The sequence below is a fragment of the Amblyomma maculatum genome, chromosome 9 (assembly GCF_055883805.1).
Source record: "Amblyomma maculatum isolate TAMU_Amacu chromosome 9, ASM5588380v1, whole genome shotgun sequence".
Lineage (NCBI taxonomy): Eukaryota > Metazoa > Arthropoda > Arachnida > Ixodida > Ixodidae > Amblyomma > Amblyomma maculatum.
This window is the reverse complement of record NC_139352.1, coordinates 129,237,289-129,257,927: the sequence shown is the minus strand read 5'-3', so window position 1 is coordinate 129,257,927 and position 20,639 is coordinate 129,237,289. Positions and strand designations below refer to the sequence as shown.

Below are 20,639 nucleotides of genomic sequence, written 5' to 3'. Positions count from 1 at the left end.
GTAGCTGCCCGCCGAGAAGAGCGAGGAACTGCGCCTAGCACGTGTAACATGGGGTTCACGTAGACCATTTTATCACAGGAAACCGGATTACCTGGTTCGAACCCGGCTGCATTAATTGGAAACTAAATGCCAGAGTAGTGTGCCGCGCGGTGTTATTTAATGTTAAAGATCTCCAGGTGGTACATATATTACCCCGAAGCCCTGCACTGCGGCGACCCTCATAGCTTGAGCCACTCCGGACCATTAAACCACATGTATCATACTATACCAAAACTTTTCGACTGATTCATGGGTAGATCCAACGGTAATGCATCAGCATGGTTCGTTGTCAGTGCATCAATAGGTCGCCACATAAGCTTTCCTACAATGGTATCATTTCAACTGGACGCAGCTTCCACAAAGCAAGAATAATCAAGTGTCGACCTGCGCTCTCTGAAGTCGAAGTGTCCACTCACTGAGAAATCCGACGAATATACAAAAACTGCCTCAGTTGGAGCACTTCTGCATGACCCCGTGCCACCCACTGCCCTGTGCTGTCTCAGCTTCTGATAGAAGGCTTACCCGCTCCCATAATAGACGCCCATGCATGCGCTGGTTCCCATTTCGATCAACTCGTGACATTTTTGTGACGCAAGTTCAGACTGGCAATTCCATTCCATCAAAGCACCCTCCGACTTTGATGGCAGACTCTCGTGGGTTTCTTTTGCTTCCTCTCGCTATTCACCTATGCACCAGATGCCGAGTCAGACAGGCTACACAAAGCATTCATACACATTCTTACGGCTTGGTCAAAGCGGAGCTTTCTTTCTATGCCGGGTGCACTTTCTTATAATGCGGTTGATTACGAGAGTTTGTTATTCAGTATGCGCATTCCGGAACATACTAAACTGGAGTGCTAAATTCGCATTTCTCCTGACCACACCGAAATCGGCCGTCAATTTTCTTCGCAGCGACCTTTTTTTTTTTTTTTCGTGCTCACATTTCGATAAGTTGTCTTTGAGCACGTTTCATGAAAAGCTAGCTGTATTAAGAAAAACAAAGCACATCACACGCATACCAATGTTCACTGCAAACACCAAAACATCTTCCAGGGACACCAAGACGTGCAGTCCTGTGGGAAGTGGTCCCGGCTCACGCAACAAGCAAAAGAACGACGTTCCTTGAGAATGATGTTCACCCCTACGAAGAAACAAGCTATGTATACCTCTTCGCACTCAAGGTGTATGCGGTAGCCATACAAAGTGCATGGTAGTGCGAAAATTTGCAGCCGCCACTGAGTCCCGGATGCCATCGTCAGCACAAGTGGCCTTGTCAGGCACGGGAGCCCTTGGATGCAATGTAGTGACGCGTGAGACGAACTGTTGGTAACCTTGATGCAACATTCTTGGTCCTGGATTAGTGCGCGGAACAAAAACGTCAGACACGTCAGAGCAGGCAACGACCATACCGCTCACTACCTATAGCATCTACAAGCACCGTGCCCCCTTTCTTCCTATAGCTGTAATTGACATAGACAGCGACGGATATGCATAGGTATCGAGATCTACCCAAATGTACAATGCAGCGCTGTAAATTGTGCGTTCCTCGTCTTTCTTTTTCAACTTGTAAGTTACGAGTTTCAACGTCTCGAAGGGACTCTTGGCTTACGAGGGACGCCATAGTAGAGTGCTCCCAATCTATTTGGATCACTTGGGGTTCTTTTCATGCGCTCACATTGCACAGCACGCGGTCGCCTTTTGCGCTCTCTGACACACTGGTTCATGTGCAGTCATTCTTCGTTCGTTCATTCATTCATTCACTCATTCATTCATTCATTTAAATATATCTTTATTAATACTACGACCAACCCCCATAAGAGATTTTCACAGAGTGGGTACATGAATGCAAGAACAAAGAAGACTGACAAGCACAGGTGTCGAACAATCAGGCATGTAGAAGTTTTGTTTGGACTAGTTGGTACATTCTGAATCAAACGTAATACGGCACGACGGACGAAGGCAAAGAAGTCACACAAACGGGCGCTAGTTCTGTCGTTCGTGTAACTTCTTTGTCTGCGTCCGTCGCGCCATATTATTTTTGTTTCAATCAGGCAAAATGATCAGACATAAAAGTAACAATATTTAAGGACCTCTCATCAGCAAAATTAGAGAAAATACGTAGTGTAGCTACTACAACCAGTCAGCAACAAATATATTATCTCAGATGAGGAAATCGAACGAAATACAAGAACAAAGCCGATATTAGGGCAAACAGACACCTAGTATATAACGCCACATAGTGGTGTCAAATTTTGCCATTCTTGGAAAAACGTAATACTTAAAGCAATATTACGACAGCTAGGAGGAGTAAATGTAAAACTGTGCCGCTGCCTATAGTTCTATATAGCCTAAAGAAAAACATGTTATTTCACCAACGTTATCTTGAAATGACATTTTACAAATTGGTACAAAACTTTGAAATTAGATGTGCGATTCATTGCCGATGATTGTAAAGAACCAGCCCTGCGCAACAAGTTAGTTCCCAAAGTACGTTCATGACTATGGTAAACAAAACGGCTAATTATTTTTTTCGCGCCTTTTTTTATTTTATCAATATTTATTTTCTTGAACGGATCATGAAATTACAAGCACGTTATTATATGGTTCAAATTTTGGAATCGAAAGGACAACTGATTTGTCGGTTAGTTGCCAAACTTCTGGGATGGAAAGCTTCCATACATGCCTCAGAAAGAGGACTTTATGGTTCGCATTGCATGAAACCTGATTAGTATCATTGATCCAGTCAGTAGCGTTAGTGATGAACAGAGCCTATATGTATATGTACCGTCTTTGCCAAAAGTAACCGTGCTGCGAGGTTTGCTCCTTAGCCCTGCAGTGCACCGTTTATGGAAGATCTCAAAATTTTAATCACTTGTAGGGGAAGACATTCACTGACCCTTATTTGTGGAGATCATTTTTTGCCTTTGGGGATAGATGAAGGGCTCTAAACACGGTTCAGAAGAAAACCCTTCAGCCTGGTTACTTTTGGCATAGACGGTAAGTGTAGGGCCTAGGGATTTATACATAACGTGATCTATGGGCACTACGTTTCTAGGCAGTGCTTTGCAGTCTTCTTTGTGCGTTTTCGCCGTACCAAGAAAGTACGTACCTGTCTCAGAACATTCCTCTCTCCCGTTAGGAAACCTAGTCGCCATCGTCGGCTGAAGCTGGCGGCCGGCTCTCTTCATCCTGGCCTTCGTCCATTTCATCGCGGACGAAATGGGCGACGAAGCGGTGCCTGTTGAGCGTGCTTCTGGAGGCGTACGCCTTGGGGCAGCTGGGGCAGCGGTACGGCCGCTCGCCTGTGTGCGTCCTCATGTGGCCCACCAGGTGGGTCTTCTGGACAAACGTCGCCTGGCACTCGTCACACCTATGGAAGTTCGGAATGGGGGACGGTAATAGGCAAGCGGGTAGACGAATAAAAGTGGCATCATTTATCATCACTTTAAATGGTTCCCATCAATGGCAATGCGGATTCCACTTAGAGCTGCATTAAGCAGGGCGAAATTATTATTTTATTAGGTACCTCTGGGTAGGAGTGTAAAATAGTAAGCGATAGTCAAGCCCAGTCAGCTATGGTCCCACATCTGCCCCGAAGAGGTGGATGTCCGCGGGCGCTGCGAGGAAACGCTCAGTGGGGTGGCTGTGGCGGTCATGGTCATGGAGTAGCTGGGTGACGTAAGCAATCATGGGCTGTTGTTATGGGGCTTCAGGGTGGAGGGGATGGGTTCTATGGGCAATGGTGATGCTTTTTATGATTTTTATTGCTGATTTCCATCAAATATGATGGAGCGAGTAGGGCAAAAAGCTATGGACACTGCTTGACTGGGGCCTTATTCCCTCATAGGAAAACAGCAACAAAAGAGCACATTGCATAGGCGCAACTAACAAAGAATGACAAGATGTAAGAAGTTTTCAAATGGGCATCACTCAAGCATGTTAATAAGAAGAGACATTATTCTAGAGATAAAGAAAAGGGGCGAAAATCACTTTCGTGTCGACTTTTTACAGGTTGCAGATACAATATGGAGGATAAAAGCAGTATAACACGATGGGAAGCAATACAAAATACGTCACCATGACAACCATTTTATCAAAGCAAAATTGTTCAAAATTTCATTCCCTGGGACTGTGAAGTAAAAGAACAGGCAAATACACCGTTAACTATGCATTAATTCCAACATGAACTCGTATAAGACGTTACAAAAATTGTTCGTTGTGTATCACTAAGGAAAAGATACTTGTTTCAGATGTCTAAGATGAAGGTTTGATTTTGTTAGTTTATGGGGTTAAACGTTTTAAAGCGACTCAGGTTATGAAAGGCGCCTTAGTCGCGGGCTCCGGAAATCTCGACCACCTGGGGTTCTTTTAGTGCACTGGCATAGCACAGCACACGGATGCCTCCGTTTCGCTTCCATCAAAACGCAGAAGCCGGCGGTCGGGTTTCGAACCCGGGAACTCCGGTCAGTAAGGCATCTTGAGCGCGGCACCACCACAGCGGAGCATGACGATTAAATGTCAATATGATCAAGCAAACTGCCGAGGAGAGTTTTATGCGATATTTTACCTATTGTGTTGCTAATTAGCGCGATAATCCTGCACTTCCAAGTACAAACATGTTTCAAGTATTATAACCTGTCGGCAGTTTGATTTGTAGGTCGCCAAGACTAAACCTTTCTGAGATCACTGTAGAATCTGCAGCGGAGGAATGCGTAAGCCTGAGCGTTGCTATGTTGCCCGCGAGATATGTCTGCGGGATTTCACGAGATTAATTCGTATACTGAGAAGGGACCAGATCTTTTGCCCCGCCACTGTGGTGCAGTAGTTAAGATGCCCGACTGCTGTGCCGGAGTACCCGGGTTCGATCCCGATTTCCAGCGGCTGCGTTTCGATGGAGACGGAACGGAAAGGCGTCTGTGTTCTGTGAGTACATGTTAAAGATCCCTAGGGGGTCAAAATTACTCCGTAGACCTCGACTACGGCTTCTCTTTCTCTCGCATTACTTTCATTCCCACCTTCCACCCTTCCCTAACACCACGGTTCAGGTATTCATGGAACAGGTGCGACAGATACTGTCCCTTTCTTTCCGTGTGAATAATAATAATAATAATAATAATAATATATTGTTGCGGACGAGCCAGTAAGAAGCGGGCAGTGGCACTGGCAGGAGCGCTCGCGCTAGGCCCGCTATTTCATTAAACGTCATCTTCCATCGCCATCGGTCATGTTCTGTCTCCTTTCTTCATCGGCTAGCCGCCCCATAACATTTGGTTGGAGGTGCGAGGTAATTCATCATCACCCCCTCGTCCTGGTCCGGAGCTTCAGCGCCCTGCCACTTCTTGTGCCGTCGGCTGAAGGTTAGGAGGCATCGCATGGCTATTCCCCACCCAGCCTGCCTGACATAGTAAGACCTTGCCGTTACTCCGCCCCGTCCCCCCGCCCCGCCCTTAAGACACGACAAAGGAGAGACTGACCGAGACACCACACATAACCATAAGACACAATAAGAGATCCGAACAATCTAATGTGACCCCACTGACCAGATGTGCGAACCAGAAACCCCACGACCCAATACACCGCTACACTTGAAGACATCCTCCCCTGCCTATGCCATGCGGTGCGTGCCTTGGCCTCCGCCATCGAGTCGTGGCAACGTGTGGCTCGAGAGTGTCCTGGGACAATGTTCATCGGGAATCATCGCGCCGGCAAGCCGTTCTATTCTTCCTTCTTTCTCTTGTTCTTCAAGCATCCAGACAAGCCCATCATCATGCCATGAAATCAACAACCTCGGTAAACTTCCTCGTCCCCGATCGGGACGATTGCTCGGTGGCCCCGGGTCATTTTACGGACGAGCAAGGAAGAAGCGGGCAGTGGCGCGGGCAGGAGCGCTCGCGCTAGCCCCGCTAACATTCCATCCATCTACCATCTCCATCGCCCATGTTCCGTCTTCTTTCTTCATCGGCCTGCCGCCCCATAGCATTATTATTATTAATTATTATTATTATTATTATTATTATTATTATTATTATTATTATTATTATTATTATTATTATTATTATTATTATTATTATTATTATTCCCCGAGAGACAGATACTGCGCCTTTCCTTTCATGTAAACAAATTATACCCCTTCCTGGTTGCTTTGTAGGGTTTGGCGTCCCAACCGACAGGCTATGAGAGAAGCCGTAGTGAAGGACTCCGCAAATTTTGACCACCTGGGGTTATCGCAGAGCACTCGGATGCCACTCCGTTTCGCCTCCACCGAAACGCAGCCGCCGAGGCCGGGATTCGATCCCACTTCCTTGGGCACAGTAGTCGTGCGCCGCAACCACTGGGCTACACCGGCGGGGCTTATACACCTTCCTCCCTTCCCTTACGGTGCGGTTCAGGTGTCCACAGAGCAAATGTGACAGACACTGCGCCTTTTCCTTCCTGTGAACGAATTATTATATTAAGCCGGTAACTTTGAAGCGTTCGACGGAACGCTGGTTTCGCTCGACAAGGGGCGCGCGATGTACCGCGTGCAGCAGCAACGCTTATGCTTTCGCGTTTGTGCACTACAGATTCTGCAGTGATCTCAAAATTTTTCAGATGGTTGGTCACCGCTTTTTGCACACTTTCAAACCATTCCCACCCATTTGTGCACGAAAATAATTCCCTTTCCCACTCGTTCCCGTTCAAACATTTCACATTTCCGCCACCAGAAGTTAGGCCTACGTCACCGGAAGTCGAGTGTCACATTAGCCCTATTAGACGTCGACATTATACCCCTTCCGGTTATTTCGACGTCTTACTGACTTAATTAGCTCTAATTAACTTTCTAATTAACTCACATGCACCTACCGATTTCCCATGCGAGATTTTTTCATGCTCTGATACAACCATTATTTCTCTTACAAACTCATTCGTTCCAACATAATCGTGCACACAAGCTTGTAATGGTACAAAACCGCAAACATTATCATACAATGCTTATGCATTCGTACGGAAATTATTCTGCTACTTTCCACGAATGGCGGTACCTATATGCATCATTGTGCAAGGGTACTACCGGATGACCATAAGCAAACCGGGTTGCATTCAGAACAGTCTTATCTTGGAGCCGAGAAACTTGTTGCTTAATATGGTAGTGCCCCACACAAGAATGTAGAGAAGTCTCACCATACACTGCCCATAGAGTTATTGCTGCAAAACAGTGACCGAGCACTTCTATCCCTCGGCCTCAAAGGAGCGTTTGACAATGTTAAACACTCCACAATCCTCCAGAACCTCCAGACCACGAACTGTCGCCAGCGCGTCCACTCATAGATCTATGATTTCCTAAAAGACAGAACGGTCAACATCAGCATCGGCACTAAGCAAACAACGCAAGTGAAGATGGGCACGAGAGGCACTCCGCGAAGGGCAGTATTATCCCCTCTTCTGTTCAATATTGGACTCTGAAAATCTTCCACCTCTTCTAAATCAGATACAGGCGCCCTGTACGCTGACCATATAACCATCTGGACAACCACGGGTAGTATGGGAATGATTGGAGAAAAACTACAAACAGCGACAATAACAATTCAGAATTATGCACGAGCGTGTGGGCTAACCTGCTCTCCCGAAAAATGTGAACTCCTAGTCTTCCGCCAGCACAAAAATTAGACCACGGTCGACATCCACGTAGACAACTCACCAATAAATGAAGTTCAGACCGTCAAGATACTGGGTCTGTGCATCAATAACAAGGGCAACAATCACCTTGCCATCCAGAACCTCCGCCTCGTGAGCGAGCAAGTCGCCAGGATGATCGCCAATAAACGACGTGGAAATCAGGGATGCGCGAAGAAGATACTCTCCGACTGGTGCAGGCTTCCGTCGTGAGCCGCATCGTCTATGCAGCACCCTACCTCCGTCTCAAGAAGTTTCACATCAAGAACCTCGACGTCATAATCAGAGCAGCCTACAAGACGTCCCTGGGCCTCCCTCTTACGACATCGACGGACCGGCTTCTACGACTGGGCGTTCACAACACGGTAGACGAGCTGATAGAGGCGCACCTCACGGCGCAGATGGTACGACTCTCCACGACTGTGACTGGCCGATAAGTCTTGAACGACTTGAACATCAATTGCCCGCAACAGCTAGACCCTAAAAGCGACATCCCAGCCTCATGGAGAGGGCAATTCAAGGGAACTCCATTACCGAGGAATATGCACCCCGATTTTCACCAGCCAAGACGACAAGCCCGAGCGTAAGCTATAAAAAGGCACTACGGCGGGTGCCAGGGCATGTTTTATGTCGATGCTGCGGGTCCTGAACAGGAAATGGTGGCAGTTGCGGTAGTGAACCAAAATCGAACAGTGGATGGAATAATATTCCGCAGCCAAGGCGCAAGAAGTGGCGATTGCCCTAGCTGCAACACACACTACCTCAAAATACATTCTTACAGATTCACAGACAGCATATCGCAATTACCTCAGGAGCAGGGTTGCACCGCTAGCAGCTAAAATCCTGCAAGATAGTTAAACCCGTGGCTACCAACTCACGCATGAACACTTAATATGGGTACCGGGTCTCAAGGGCATCCCAGGGAACGAGAGGGCATACGCCTAGGCTCGAGCATTTCTCCATCGGGCCCCCAATACGGATCTCGTGGAACCTCCTACCCCATTGCTAACCTGAACTGAAATACTTCAGCACTTAGGATTATCTCGCCGGGTCTACCCTCCACCGGCAAACACTAGACAAAGGGGAGGAGGTACACCTCCGCAAGCTACAGACCAACACTTTTAACAACCCACGAAGACTACACGCAATAGATCCAGAGTCATTTGACTCACAATGCAAATTCTGCGGGCAGAAGGCGGACCATGGTGTGGGCATGCCAGCGAAATCAGACTGTCACTATTAATAACTAGCAGATGCAGGAGGGGTGGGAGGCAGCTCTGACCAGCTCGGACGCAAGGGGTCAAAAAGACCTCATCGAAAGAGCGCGGACATCAGCCTACTCCAATAGGGTTCCGGACTGAAGACTCCAACCGCCGCTACAACCTCCTAAACATTTTCATTAAAGTATTGTTACCACCACTACCCAGGTTCGATCCCGACCGCTGGCGGCTACGTTTCGATGGGGGCGAAACGAAGAGGCGTCAGTGTGGTGTGCGATATCAAGTCCGATGCTCAGGAATGGTGAAAGGAGGGGCTGGAAGACTGGCCATAGAAGGGTCGAAGCAATTTCAAACGTGTGACGGCTTCAAGCTGACGCTGGCTTAATGTGTGTGCGTGCGCGCGCGCGCGTGTCTGTGTGTGCAAAGGATGTGCGAGCAGGCTGGCCAGCGCGGACGAGGGTGCTACTTTGCGTCGCGCACTTATGGACGCGTGGCATCTCGGCTCCGTCGGGTTTTGACAAGAGCTACGGACCAATTCGTCAAACCCCGCAAATTTGACATGCATCGGACGCAGCAAGTTGCGCGGCACACAGGGACACAACTTCAATCCCGGTGGGCAAATTTTTCACCACTCTAGAGCGGACTTTCACTCGTGCTCGGTAGCGCCGCCACTAAGCCTAACGGCTGCGCTGGCATCCGGCGGCGAAGAAGCCACTCTCCGCATCAACATGGTGAACGCCCTGCCTCAGTTCGGCTACGACCCGCACGCCATGACCTGGTCAACGATTCCTCAAACCAGGGAACCCAATTCGGCACCATTGGACCAGCTCCTGGACTCATATCATCTCCGTCTTGTTGAGAGCCGCTCTCAGCGCCGGAAAGCCAAGATGAAAACAGACGCTAGGTTGACATCCGGCAAGTCAACCCCACCTCAGTACGACCGCGTTTCGCACGCGGCCAAGTATCGCCAACCCAAGTCATCGTGGAGGCCCAGACCTCTCCACAAATTCCGCCTCGACAATTTCATCGTGATCATCAAGCCCCGAACCGCTGTGGCCATCGGGACTGTATTCAAATGTCGTGAACTGAGCTTAGCCTTGTGTGCCTATCTCGGCGTGCAAATGGCGTCCGAACTCAGCTTCGTCGTTTCCCGCGAACAAAATCTACTCATTGCGAGCACCAAAAACGAATACGTGGCGCACCGTCTGCTTGGTGATTTCGCGATCAAATCAGCTCAGGGAGATGTGCCACTGCGAGGCCATCTCAAGCAAAATGGCGAAGAAATTTGCTACGGCGTCATCACTGTGGCAAATCACGAAACAACGGAAACCCTGAAAGATGGTGTCCAGTGAAGGCATGGCACTATCTTGGAAATACGCAAATTTGGATCTCCAATAAGCCTCGTCATACTTTTGCCGGAAAAGTGAAGCCACGGACGGTGACCTACAACTTAGAAATTGTCCAAGTGCAGCCCTACCTGCGCACTATCCCAGCCTGCAGTGTGTGTGGCACCGTGGGACACAGGGCAGACACATGCCCAAATCTATTGCAAGATAAGTGCGGCCTGTGTGGACTACAGGCTCCTTTCGTCGAGGGAGCGCGGGCTCCTCATGAGTGTAAGCTGAAATGTGCGGTTTGTGGTGGCGGTCATGCCACAAACTCCAGAGACTGTACCGCCAAGTACCGCCTTGACACCAATGCGATTGCCCAAACGGGCGGCAAAACTGGCGCAACGGGCAAGAAGCCACGCCAACAGGATCACGCCACCGGCGGTGACGCCACCAATTTCAAGAAGTAAGCGCCTTCAAGCGGGCGTGACATCAAAGGCGACCAAGCGCCACCACCGCCCCCACACGGCGGATCGGGGAAGCAAGCCCACTCCCTAATCAAGCAAGGCGAAAGCGGTGCCAGCGCAAATGCGGTCAAAAAAAGAAAACAGGTGAGCGGCTCGGGTAGAGTTGCCTCCTCCGCCCACCCCCCTTCTCCTCACGCTCGCTCGGCGGCCGACGCCGAGCTTCATAACCTGGTAGCTTTTCTCCGGGTCCAAAACGAGATGCTACTTGCCAAAATTGAAGCCCTTGAAGCCAAACCTGCTCCTCCCCCACAATCTGCCCCCCAAGCAGAAGCCATGGAGAGCGATGCGGCGGCACCGGTTACCTCGGACTCCTCCGTGGCCATTCTTGACGCCAAATTTGAAACCCTTATCGGGACGGCAATGCAGCGTATCATTGCCAAAGTCATGGAGGCCTTTCCTACCATGATCGTTCAACATGTCGCGAATCTCCCCCGCACGTCTCGCGGGCCGCTCCTCTCAAAAACGTATCCAGCCGGCCTTCAAAATTTTCGCGTTGAGAAATTGACATTGAAAATGAGGAAGATAGCTGCCCCCTCCCAGGAGCTGAATTTCAGCCCCGGGTTGATGGCTCCGGAGCATCTACCTTCCCTCCTCTAACCCCAAAACCTGAACATGGCCTGACAACCTCGGTGTAGGCGTTCCCCCATATCTACATTGGCCTCCCCCATCACTGTAACTCAATGGAACTGCCGAGGGCTACGGTCTCGTACTAAGCAGGCCGACCTTCGGCTTTTCCTCTCAACTTTCGAGCATATACCCGCCGTGGTGGCCCTTCAGGAGCCAGGAAGAGGCGCCACCCTAACAAAACTATACAAGGTTTCAGCATGACCCCTCGTCTTGTCTATGCGTTCATAAAAATTACACAGCAAATATGGTGGACTTGAACCACCAACTTGGCTATTCCCATGTAATGGTGACTCTCCTCCCCCTCCGCAAGCAGGACCCACCACTGCACATTCTAAATGTCTACTGCCCACCCAAATTGCCGAATGTATCATTCTCGGACCTTTTCAGCCGTGCGCTGAAAGCTGCGGGTCGGGACCCCTCTTGATTGTGGGCAATTTTAACGCCCCCAGTCGAGTCTGGGGGTGCCACCGTGAAGAGAAACGGGGACGCAAGTTGACGGAGCTTGCGTCTACGTTGGGCCTCACTCTTCACACAGACCCCGTCCACTCAACACGTATAGGTAATTCCATGACTCGGGATACGTGTCCGGATTTAACCTTTACCCGCAACATTCAGTATGCTGACTGGGTCAACACTGAGGAAACCCTCGGTAGCGACCACTGTATACTAAACACTACAATTCGGACCACACCATTAGCAAACCGCACAACACAGGCTCGACTCCCAGACTGGTCCAAATTTAGGAAAAATTACAACACAGCTACATCTATACTCGAGCAAGGCTACCAGTCATGGTCCGAACAATTGGTTTCTAGCCTTCGCTCCACCGAAACCAAAATTCAGCTTTCCGAGGCGGTATCAGACGTGGATAACCACTTCCTCCACCTCTGGGAAGCGCGGCATTGCCAATTGTCCGCCGGTGGCGCCGACAAAAGCATAACCGTAAACTTAAGGCTCGAATTTCCGAGCTCGCCCAGCAGGCGGCCGAGTATGCGGCCCAGCTCGCAGACGCCAACTGGGTGGATCGTTGCAACACGGCGGCGCGGGAGATGTCCAGCAGGAACACCTGGCGGCTCTTCCGCGCTCTTATCGACCCAACGCAGACACCCACAGAAATTCAGAAACATCTACGACGTGCCATACACAGCTAGCGCACAAGTTTGCGGGACCAATAATTGTGCAATACCCAGGACCCCCGCGGACCGGCGCACTCTTATGCAGGTTCGGAGAACGCTGAGCTGGATCAGCCGTTCCAGCTCCACGATCTGCGGGCGGCCCTGGCGAAAATGAAATGTAGCACAGCCCCGGGTCAGGACAAAATTAGTCAAATTACTAGCTTACTTACACAACCCGGCCTACCAGTCCTTATTGGATTACATCAATTCAATTTGGCTTGGGGACGCGCCACTCCCCATCGATTGGAAAACTGCTCTGGTCACTTTCATTCCAAAAGCTGGCAAGGCTATCAACACGGACAACCTTCGCCCCATCTCTCTAACCTCGTGTGCGGGAAAACTAATGGAGACGATGGTGCGTGACAGGTTGTCCGAGTTCATGGAAAATCAACACATCTTCGCAGACTCCATGTTCGGATTTCGCCCGTACAGATCCGCACAGGATGTTTTGCTACAACTTAATCGTGACGTTCTTGACCCGGTCGAATGCCCTTACAACGACAGGGTCATACTCGCCTTAGACTTGAAAAGAGCCTTCGACAACGTTACTCATGAGGTAATACTCACTCATCTTTCACAAACCGGTTGCGGACGCAAAGCGTTCAGATACATTCGGCAATTTTTGACAGATCGTCAATCCTACATTAAAATCCAGGACACCCAACATGGCCCGTTCCAACTTAGAACCAGAGGAACACCACAGGGTGCAGTGCTGTGGTCCGAATTGTAGTGTTTAGTATACAGTGGTCGCTACCGAGGGTTTCCTCAGTGTTGACCCAGTCAGCATACTGAATGTTGCGGGTAAAGGTTAAATCCGGACACGTATCCCGAGTCACGGAATTACCTATATGTGTTGAGTGGACGGGGTCTGTGTGAAGAGTGAGGCCCAGCGTAGACGCAAGCTCCGTCAACTTGCGTCCCCGTTGCACCAGCCGGCCCAGTTGGGTGCTGTCGCTGGTGTGCAGCATGCGCTGTATGCCGATGACATCACCCTGTGGGCCACGCAAGGTTCCCTTGGAGATATTGAAGCCAACCTGCAGCAAGCGGCAACCATAGTGGACCGCTGCGGCCTTCAATGCTCCCCTCAAAAATCTGAATTTGTACATATCCGCCCCTCACCAAAGTGTACGGCCAAAATTGAGCTCTTTTTAGAGACAGGATCAATTCTTGAATGCACAGAAGTCCGGGTACTGGGGCGCTTCATTCATCAACATAGACGGTCGGACACTACCTTAGCGAAACTCCGTAAGGTGGGGGACCAGGTGGGCCGCATGGTCCGCCGGGTTTCTAACAAACGGGGTGGGGGGGGGGGCGGTTGCGGTGAAAAGACGCCTTGCGGTTGGCGCATTCATTCGTGACCAGTCGAATCTTGTATTCTACTCCTTACCTCCACCTTCGGAAACAAGACGAGGATGCACTCGAAGTTATCCTGCGCAAAATTTTTAAGAGAGCCCTCGATGTCCCCGTGAACACCTCCAACCAGCGTCTACTGGGCCTGGGAATGGTGAATACGTTCCAGGAGATCCGAGAGGCTCACTTAACCAACCAATACACACGTCTTTCTAAGACACTGTCAGGTCGCCGCCTCCTTGCCCGGCTAAACAACCAACATACCACCCTTATGGAAGATCGTGTACGTCTCCCTCACGAGTGGAGATGCACCCTCCACGTACGCCCTCTTCCTAAAAACATGACACGTGAAGACCACAATGGCCGGCGCCTGGCGCGGGCGGAAACTCTGGGCCGCCATTATGGGCCGAAGCCCGGCATTTACTACGTGGACGCCTCCGGCCCCCACCGTGGGGGATGGTACACGGCCGCAGTGGTCCACCAGTCCAAAACTGTTAACGGGCTTACATTTCGCGCCCGTGACATAACCCACGCGGAGGAGGTCGCCATTGCGCTGGCAGCTACCCACACTGATTCCAAAACAATTATCTCCGACTCGTGGGGGGCCTGTCGGAACGTCGAGCAAGGCTGGGCGACATACTTAGCCGACCGACTATTTCAAAATTGCACCTATACCGGGGACCCCGCGTACCGGAAAATAGTATGGGCTCCTGCTCATATGGGTCTCGAGGGGAATGAGGCAGCCGACGCCGCCGCCCGCGCGCTCTCTTTCCGGGCTTCCCATCTCGACCTCCTATATCAAGATCTCGAATTCAAACCCGCGTATTCTTTTAAAGACATGGTTCTTTATTATCAATCTTGCCATAGCCTTTACCCTCACCCGAGTAAAGGGCTATCTAAGACGGTGGAGCAGCTTCTACTCCGTCTGTATACCGACACTCTGTTGTACCCGGCAGCACTAAATTTTAATCCTTCCTTCACGGGAAGTTGTCCGCACTGTGCGGAAAAGTCTTCGGACATCTACCACATGGGAGGCGACTCTGCTCGGCTGCTATGACCTGCAGGCCCAAAAGGCCTTGGTCGAGCGCGCCCGGGCAGCGTATTTGGGTTTGCTCGGTACGGTGGCTCCGCAAGGGACAAAGCAACAGAAGAGACGAAGAAAACGGGCTGTTCCGACTAGCATCTACCGCCCCCAGGAGCCGAGCAGCCTAGCGATTAGCGGCGCATGCTTTTTCAATGGGCGCCACGTTGGACGCGGCACTAGCTCGAGAGAGCTCTGGACTGGGGGCGCCAACCGCTCGTCAGCCTCGGTTGAAGAGGCGAAGAAAAAGATCCCCGAGCAGTTAATAAAAAAGTTCACTCACTCACTCACTCGCCACAGAACCTGCACTCGGAGGTAAAGTCATCCGGGTACATTTTTGCTAATAGGTAAGGGCTAAGAAAGGATCTCGTCTGGAGTCTCCTCCAAGCAGTCTCCTGTGCCTTATCCAACGTTTTGTCAGGTGGTAGAAATTTGTGCCGTTCCAATCTGTAATGACTTGTGATATCGTGAAAAGATGCCAGCCCCTCCTTGGAGTGACCGAAGGACCCTCCGACTCGGTTGACGAAAAAATTTGAAGGAACCATCATCTTAGGCCGTTCAAAAGAAAGAAAAAAGAGAGAAATAATAGAAGCTTTTCAGATATGGGAAACCGGAGAAGACAAGTGCGTAAGCACACTTCTGTTATGCTAACAAGTCATGAGATAGAGATAATAAAGGAGCGAACCAACATCGAAACTCCCCTGATGGGGCTGGGACAGGTAGGTCACTGCCGCTTGCGGCGGGGGCTAGCCTGTTCGAATTTTTACCTCTTGTAGGCCGTCATTGCACCCGCCACCGCTTCGGTGGTGGACGACGGCTGTTTTTGCGGCGCGCGTCTTTCTCTCCCTCTTTCTTTTCTTTCTTCTCTATTTTCTCTTCTGTCGGCACGAGGCAGCGGAGGCCGGCTACTGTGCCGGAGTACCTGGGTTCGAACCCGACCTCGGCGGCTGCGTTTCGATGGAGGCGACACGAAGTGTCGTGTACTGTGCGATGTCAGCGCACGTTAAAGATCCCCAGGTGGTCGAAATTACTCCGTAGCCTTCCACTACGGCTCCTCTTTCTCTCTTTCTACTTTCATTCCCATCTTCCTCCCTTCCCTTACGGCGCGGTTGCGGTGTCCACAGAAAAACAAGTGAGACAGTTACCGCGCCTTTCCCTTTCTATAAATAAATCAGTTTTTTTATAAAATAAATCAGGCAGCGGAGGTGGCTCAGCTGGATGGGGCTGGGATAGGTAGGTCACCGCCGCTTCCAGTGGTGCCTTGCCTGCCACCGAATTTTTATCTGTTGTAGGCCATCATTGCACCCGCCACCGCTTCGGTGGTGGACGACGGCTGTTGTCGCGGCGCGCGTCTTTCCCTCCCTCTTCTTTTCTTCCTTCTCTATTTTCTCTTCTGTTCGCACGAGGCACCGAGGTGGCTCAGCTACAGAGCCAGTAGCAGGCCCGTGCATTTTCTTTTCCTTCTTCCTATACAGCCACAACAACAACAACAAAACGCCCTGCTACTTACTGCACGATATTTCGTGATTAAGTAAAACCGTCTGTTTTTTTTTTCGATTTAACTTTCCAAACTAAAGCTAATCAAATATTCGCTTAGCATTCATCTCTCAATGTTACTTCCTGCGCAGGCCACTCCCAGCATACTTATTGCTAACCACCACTTCAAACCATGCTTCTCCGCTTGCTCCGGAAATTCCTGCCATCGTGGATTCTCCCGTTACTGGATTTTTACCGATTCGATACATGTCATTCGGGCGATTCGCGCGGCACCGCCGGAGTGGTGCATTGGCAAGACGCCCGACTGCTGTGCCGGTGTTCCCGGGTTCGAACCCGACCACGGCGGCTGCGTTTCGATGATCCTCAGGTGGTCGAAATTACTCCGTAGCCCTCCACTACGGCTGCCCTTTCTCTCTTTCCACTTTCCCTCCCACCTTCCTCCCTTCCCTTACGGCGCGGTTCAGGTGTCCACAAAGCAAGAGATACTGCACCTTTCCCTTCCTGTGAACCAATTATTATTATTATTATTCGTGCGTTTCGCCCACCCAAAGACTATAATCACATAGCACCACTGGACACCGCTCAACAAGCAAACACGCTTCTGCCCTGATGGGGCTGGTACAGGTGGGTCACCGTCGCTTGCGGCGGGGGCTAGCCTGGCACCGAATTTTTATCTGTTGTAGGCCGTGATTGCACACGCCACCGCTGGTGGTGGACGACGGCTGTTGTTGCGGCGCGCGTCTCTCTTTCTCTCTTCCTTTCCTGTCTTATCTCTCTATATTCTCTTCTATCTGGCCCCGCCGGGGTGGTGCAGTGGTAAGACGCCCGACTACTGTGCCGGAGTACCCGGGTTCGAACCCGACCTCGGCGGCTGCGTTTCGATGGAGGCGAAACGAAGAGGCGTCCGTGTGCTGTGCGATGTCAGCGCACGTTAAAGATCCCCAGGTGGTCGAAATTACTCCGTAGCCCTCCACTACGGCTCCTCTTTCTCTCTTTCCACTTTCACTCCCATCTTCCTCCCTTCCCTTACGCGCGGTTGCGGTTCACAGAAAACAAGTAAGACAGTTACCGTGCCTTTCCCTTCCTACAAATAAAATCAGTTTTTTTGTGTGTAAGCCACAGCTTTGTCCACTTGTGTCTCCCTCCCTGTATTATCAAATAAATAGTCTCCTCCTTGTCAGAATGTGATACCCTAAAGAGACGAAAAGACTTTAATTTGCCATGAGTGTCTCTCTAGTGCAGGTAATTATGACCGAACATTGTCGACATTGCAGACAGTCCATTTGCACCTGCTACGAGCTGCGGCAAGTGACGCTGCTACGTCATGAGATTGAAATCAGTGACATCGCTTGAAAGACCTCTTTGACTAGCCTTTACGACTTCGCTGTTGAGTTGCAAACCACTTGGCAATCACATGGCAACACGGAACACCGATCAACAATCAAAGGCCATTTTTCAGTCCCTAAATGTTCCTCCGCGAGCCGCACTTTTATCCCGGAGTCGAAAGACCAGCTTTGGCTGATTGAACGGGCCAACAGGGCAGCAAAGGCCGCGGGAGTCCTGGACTGAGGACCCAACCACGGGAGCTCTAGATTATTTTTCTCTTTTGCAATATATAAAGTTTTCTCTCTCTCTCACTCTCTCTCCCGGAAAAAGTACCCCATGCTACCCCCAACCGTTGACCCACCTGAACGGCCTTTCCCCCGTGTGGAGACGCATATGCTCGACCAGGTGCGTCTTCTGCGTAAACCGGCGCTGGCAAACATCGCACGGATAGGGCCTCTCGCCTGCATGCCTGCGTACGTGCTTGTTGAGGAGCGTCTTATTGGCGAACTTGGCGGTGCATAGGCCGCAGCCGAAGGGCCGCTCGCCATGCACGGAGGCCCGGTGTTGCGATAGGTCCTGCTGGTGCGCGAACACGTCGCCGCACAGCTGGCACTGGGGCCACTCTCCGTCTTCAGAGTAGGTCTCCTCGGACTTCACCTCAGTCGGGTCCAGGTAGCGGGCGAAGCGGCTGCCGCCGGGACCGACAACACACGCTCGAGCCGAATGGTAGTCATCCGGTGCTGCGGCCAAGCGGCAGGGCAGGATTTAGGGCAGAGCGCAACCAGATGGCACTAGCATCTAGGCACCACTGCGCCTGCATTGTACTTTTTCCAGACTTATACATGAGCAGTGGACTCGTCTTCGCGCCGTGATAATGACAACTCCGGGTTCGGACTTCTTGTTACTACTTTCTAACCGAGGATTATAGTTAGCCGCTAAATCGAAGCCAGGTTCAAGAGCTTCCAGTGAGATAAACATTTTCAAATATATGTCCCTTTACAAGGAACTCTGCGCAGAAGCCGCTCCGCGTACACTGGGCCGGAAGGTTCTCATCTCCAAGTGCAGATATGAGGTGAGATTACCAATTTTCCAGTAATAATTGATGAACATAAAATTCAACCAAGAGAAAAAAGTCTGCAGGAGGGGAGAGAGGTGCAACAACCATGAAACATGCGTGTCATGACAAATCGTTACCACTCGTGCAGCACACATTTTCGCGCTCTCAAGGCACTTAATAGCAAACAGAAAACCGAAATATGGTAATGAATGTAACGAGTGTCCGATACATCCTTTCGTGATTTAGCGTCCACAAAAGTTACAGTCCCAAGTGACTACACGAAGCTGAAATCTTCACAGCCTTCTTCAACCAGGCCGTTCGAAGCAGTGTAAAGCTTTCTCGAGATTTCGCTGGAGTTCTGAAAGCTCTCCGTCCCCGCGGACACCTGCAAGGCAGAAACAAAATATCAGCTTGGTCACAAAAATTCGCAAATTAAGCCTCCAGGCATCGATCATTCATGTGCACACATGTCTTGAACGTTGTTCCGTAACCAGGCCACCTGCGCGACCAAACCGAACGAACATAAGTGTGTGTGGCAATTAAGCAAGACATTTTTTTTTTGTTATCATTAGCTCTCAGATCTCCGCGAAACAGTCTAATTTGAGCCCCAAAATAAGCGCCATGCTTAAGAACTTGCTTTGTAGCTCTATTTGGCGAATTAAAAGCGACCTTTCAGCAGATGCTTAAACATGCCATTGCAAAATAAAAGGGAAGTTGTGCCCTGACATTGCATCAAGTAAGATCTGCAAACGCTATTTATGTAGTGTAATAGGTAAATTTAGCATGCAGGCACCGATGGTATATCAGCTGGTCCGGCTCGGATCACCTACACGTTACAAACTGGCGTGACGCCATGGAGTCAGCATCTTTTGCTGCTTGGCCGGGCGAGTAAGGTACCTCTACCAGAACTGGTACAGGGTTCTATAAGAGACTGAAGGAGAATACCAACAGGAAAACACTTTGCACAAAACCCACCACAAGTAATCTAGCAGTTGCTGAAATAACCGCCGCAGAAGACGCATTGCAACAGTTCCACTGGCGACAGGGTCCAACGCACGACGTACCCTCCATAGCACAAGAAACCCTTCCTTCCGTACCTTTAGGTCACATCGACATTAGAGAGTTTTAGTACTGCGCACGTAAGCATACGCAGAACACTTGCGTACGCAGGCGACCTGCGTGCTGCTTACTGCGCATGCGTCATACGCATCACGATTCTTGCGTACGGCGTATACGTTGCTCGCGTACGCAGAAATCCCTACCTCTGCGTGCGTTCGCTGAACCGTCTGCGTGTTGCTCTCGCGTATGAGAAAGCTCGACAGACACGTTTGGCTATATGGCCGCGCATGATAGGCATCAAACACGCAGCGCGTGTTCGTTTCTATTGCAGGCGATTTGACGTTTCACAAGAAGTAAAAACTTCTAATTCATTTGTTGGTCCGCAGTAGAGGGCGCGGATTGCCTTATGCGACGCACGAATTGTTTTCTATGAATGCGCTGCGCGAACGCTCGAACTTCTAGCTGGTGTATTTCGTCGCCAGGATCTCTGAAACTTGAAGCATTAAGTACCAAGTTTCCCGTGGATTGTACACTTATAGACAAACGCCGTATTCACAAACAAAGGGAGTGCTCACGACTCCGCCGCAGACTGGGGGTGAAATGTATAGGCTTACCACCTATGAGAATATGTGGAAGCGAAAGATTTCAAAGCCATTTTATGTCTTCACGGGGGCACCTATAATTTTGTTTTTGGTATAGAG

General features: G+C 50.3%; 1 protein-coding gene across 1 annotated transcript; it reads right to left on the bottom strand.

The window, feature by feature from the left end:
* Window positions 1–3,182: 3,182 nt before the first annotated feature.
* LOC146180376 (uncharacterized) lies at window positions 3,183–19,950 on the bottom strand. The gene is made up of 3 exons (XM_084580376.1): window positions 19,944–19,950; window positions 18,184–18,562; window positions 3,183–3,408 (listed from the first exon to the last, which is right to left on the bottom strand). The coding sequence occupies exons 1-3, from the start codon at window positions 19,948–19,950 to the stop codon at window positions 3,183–3,185; spliced, it is 612 nt and encodes a 203-aa protein (XP_084436502.1).
* Window positions 19,951–20,639: the final 689 nt, after the last annotated feature.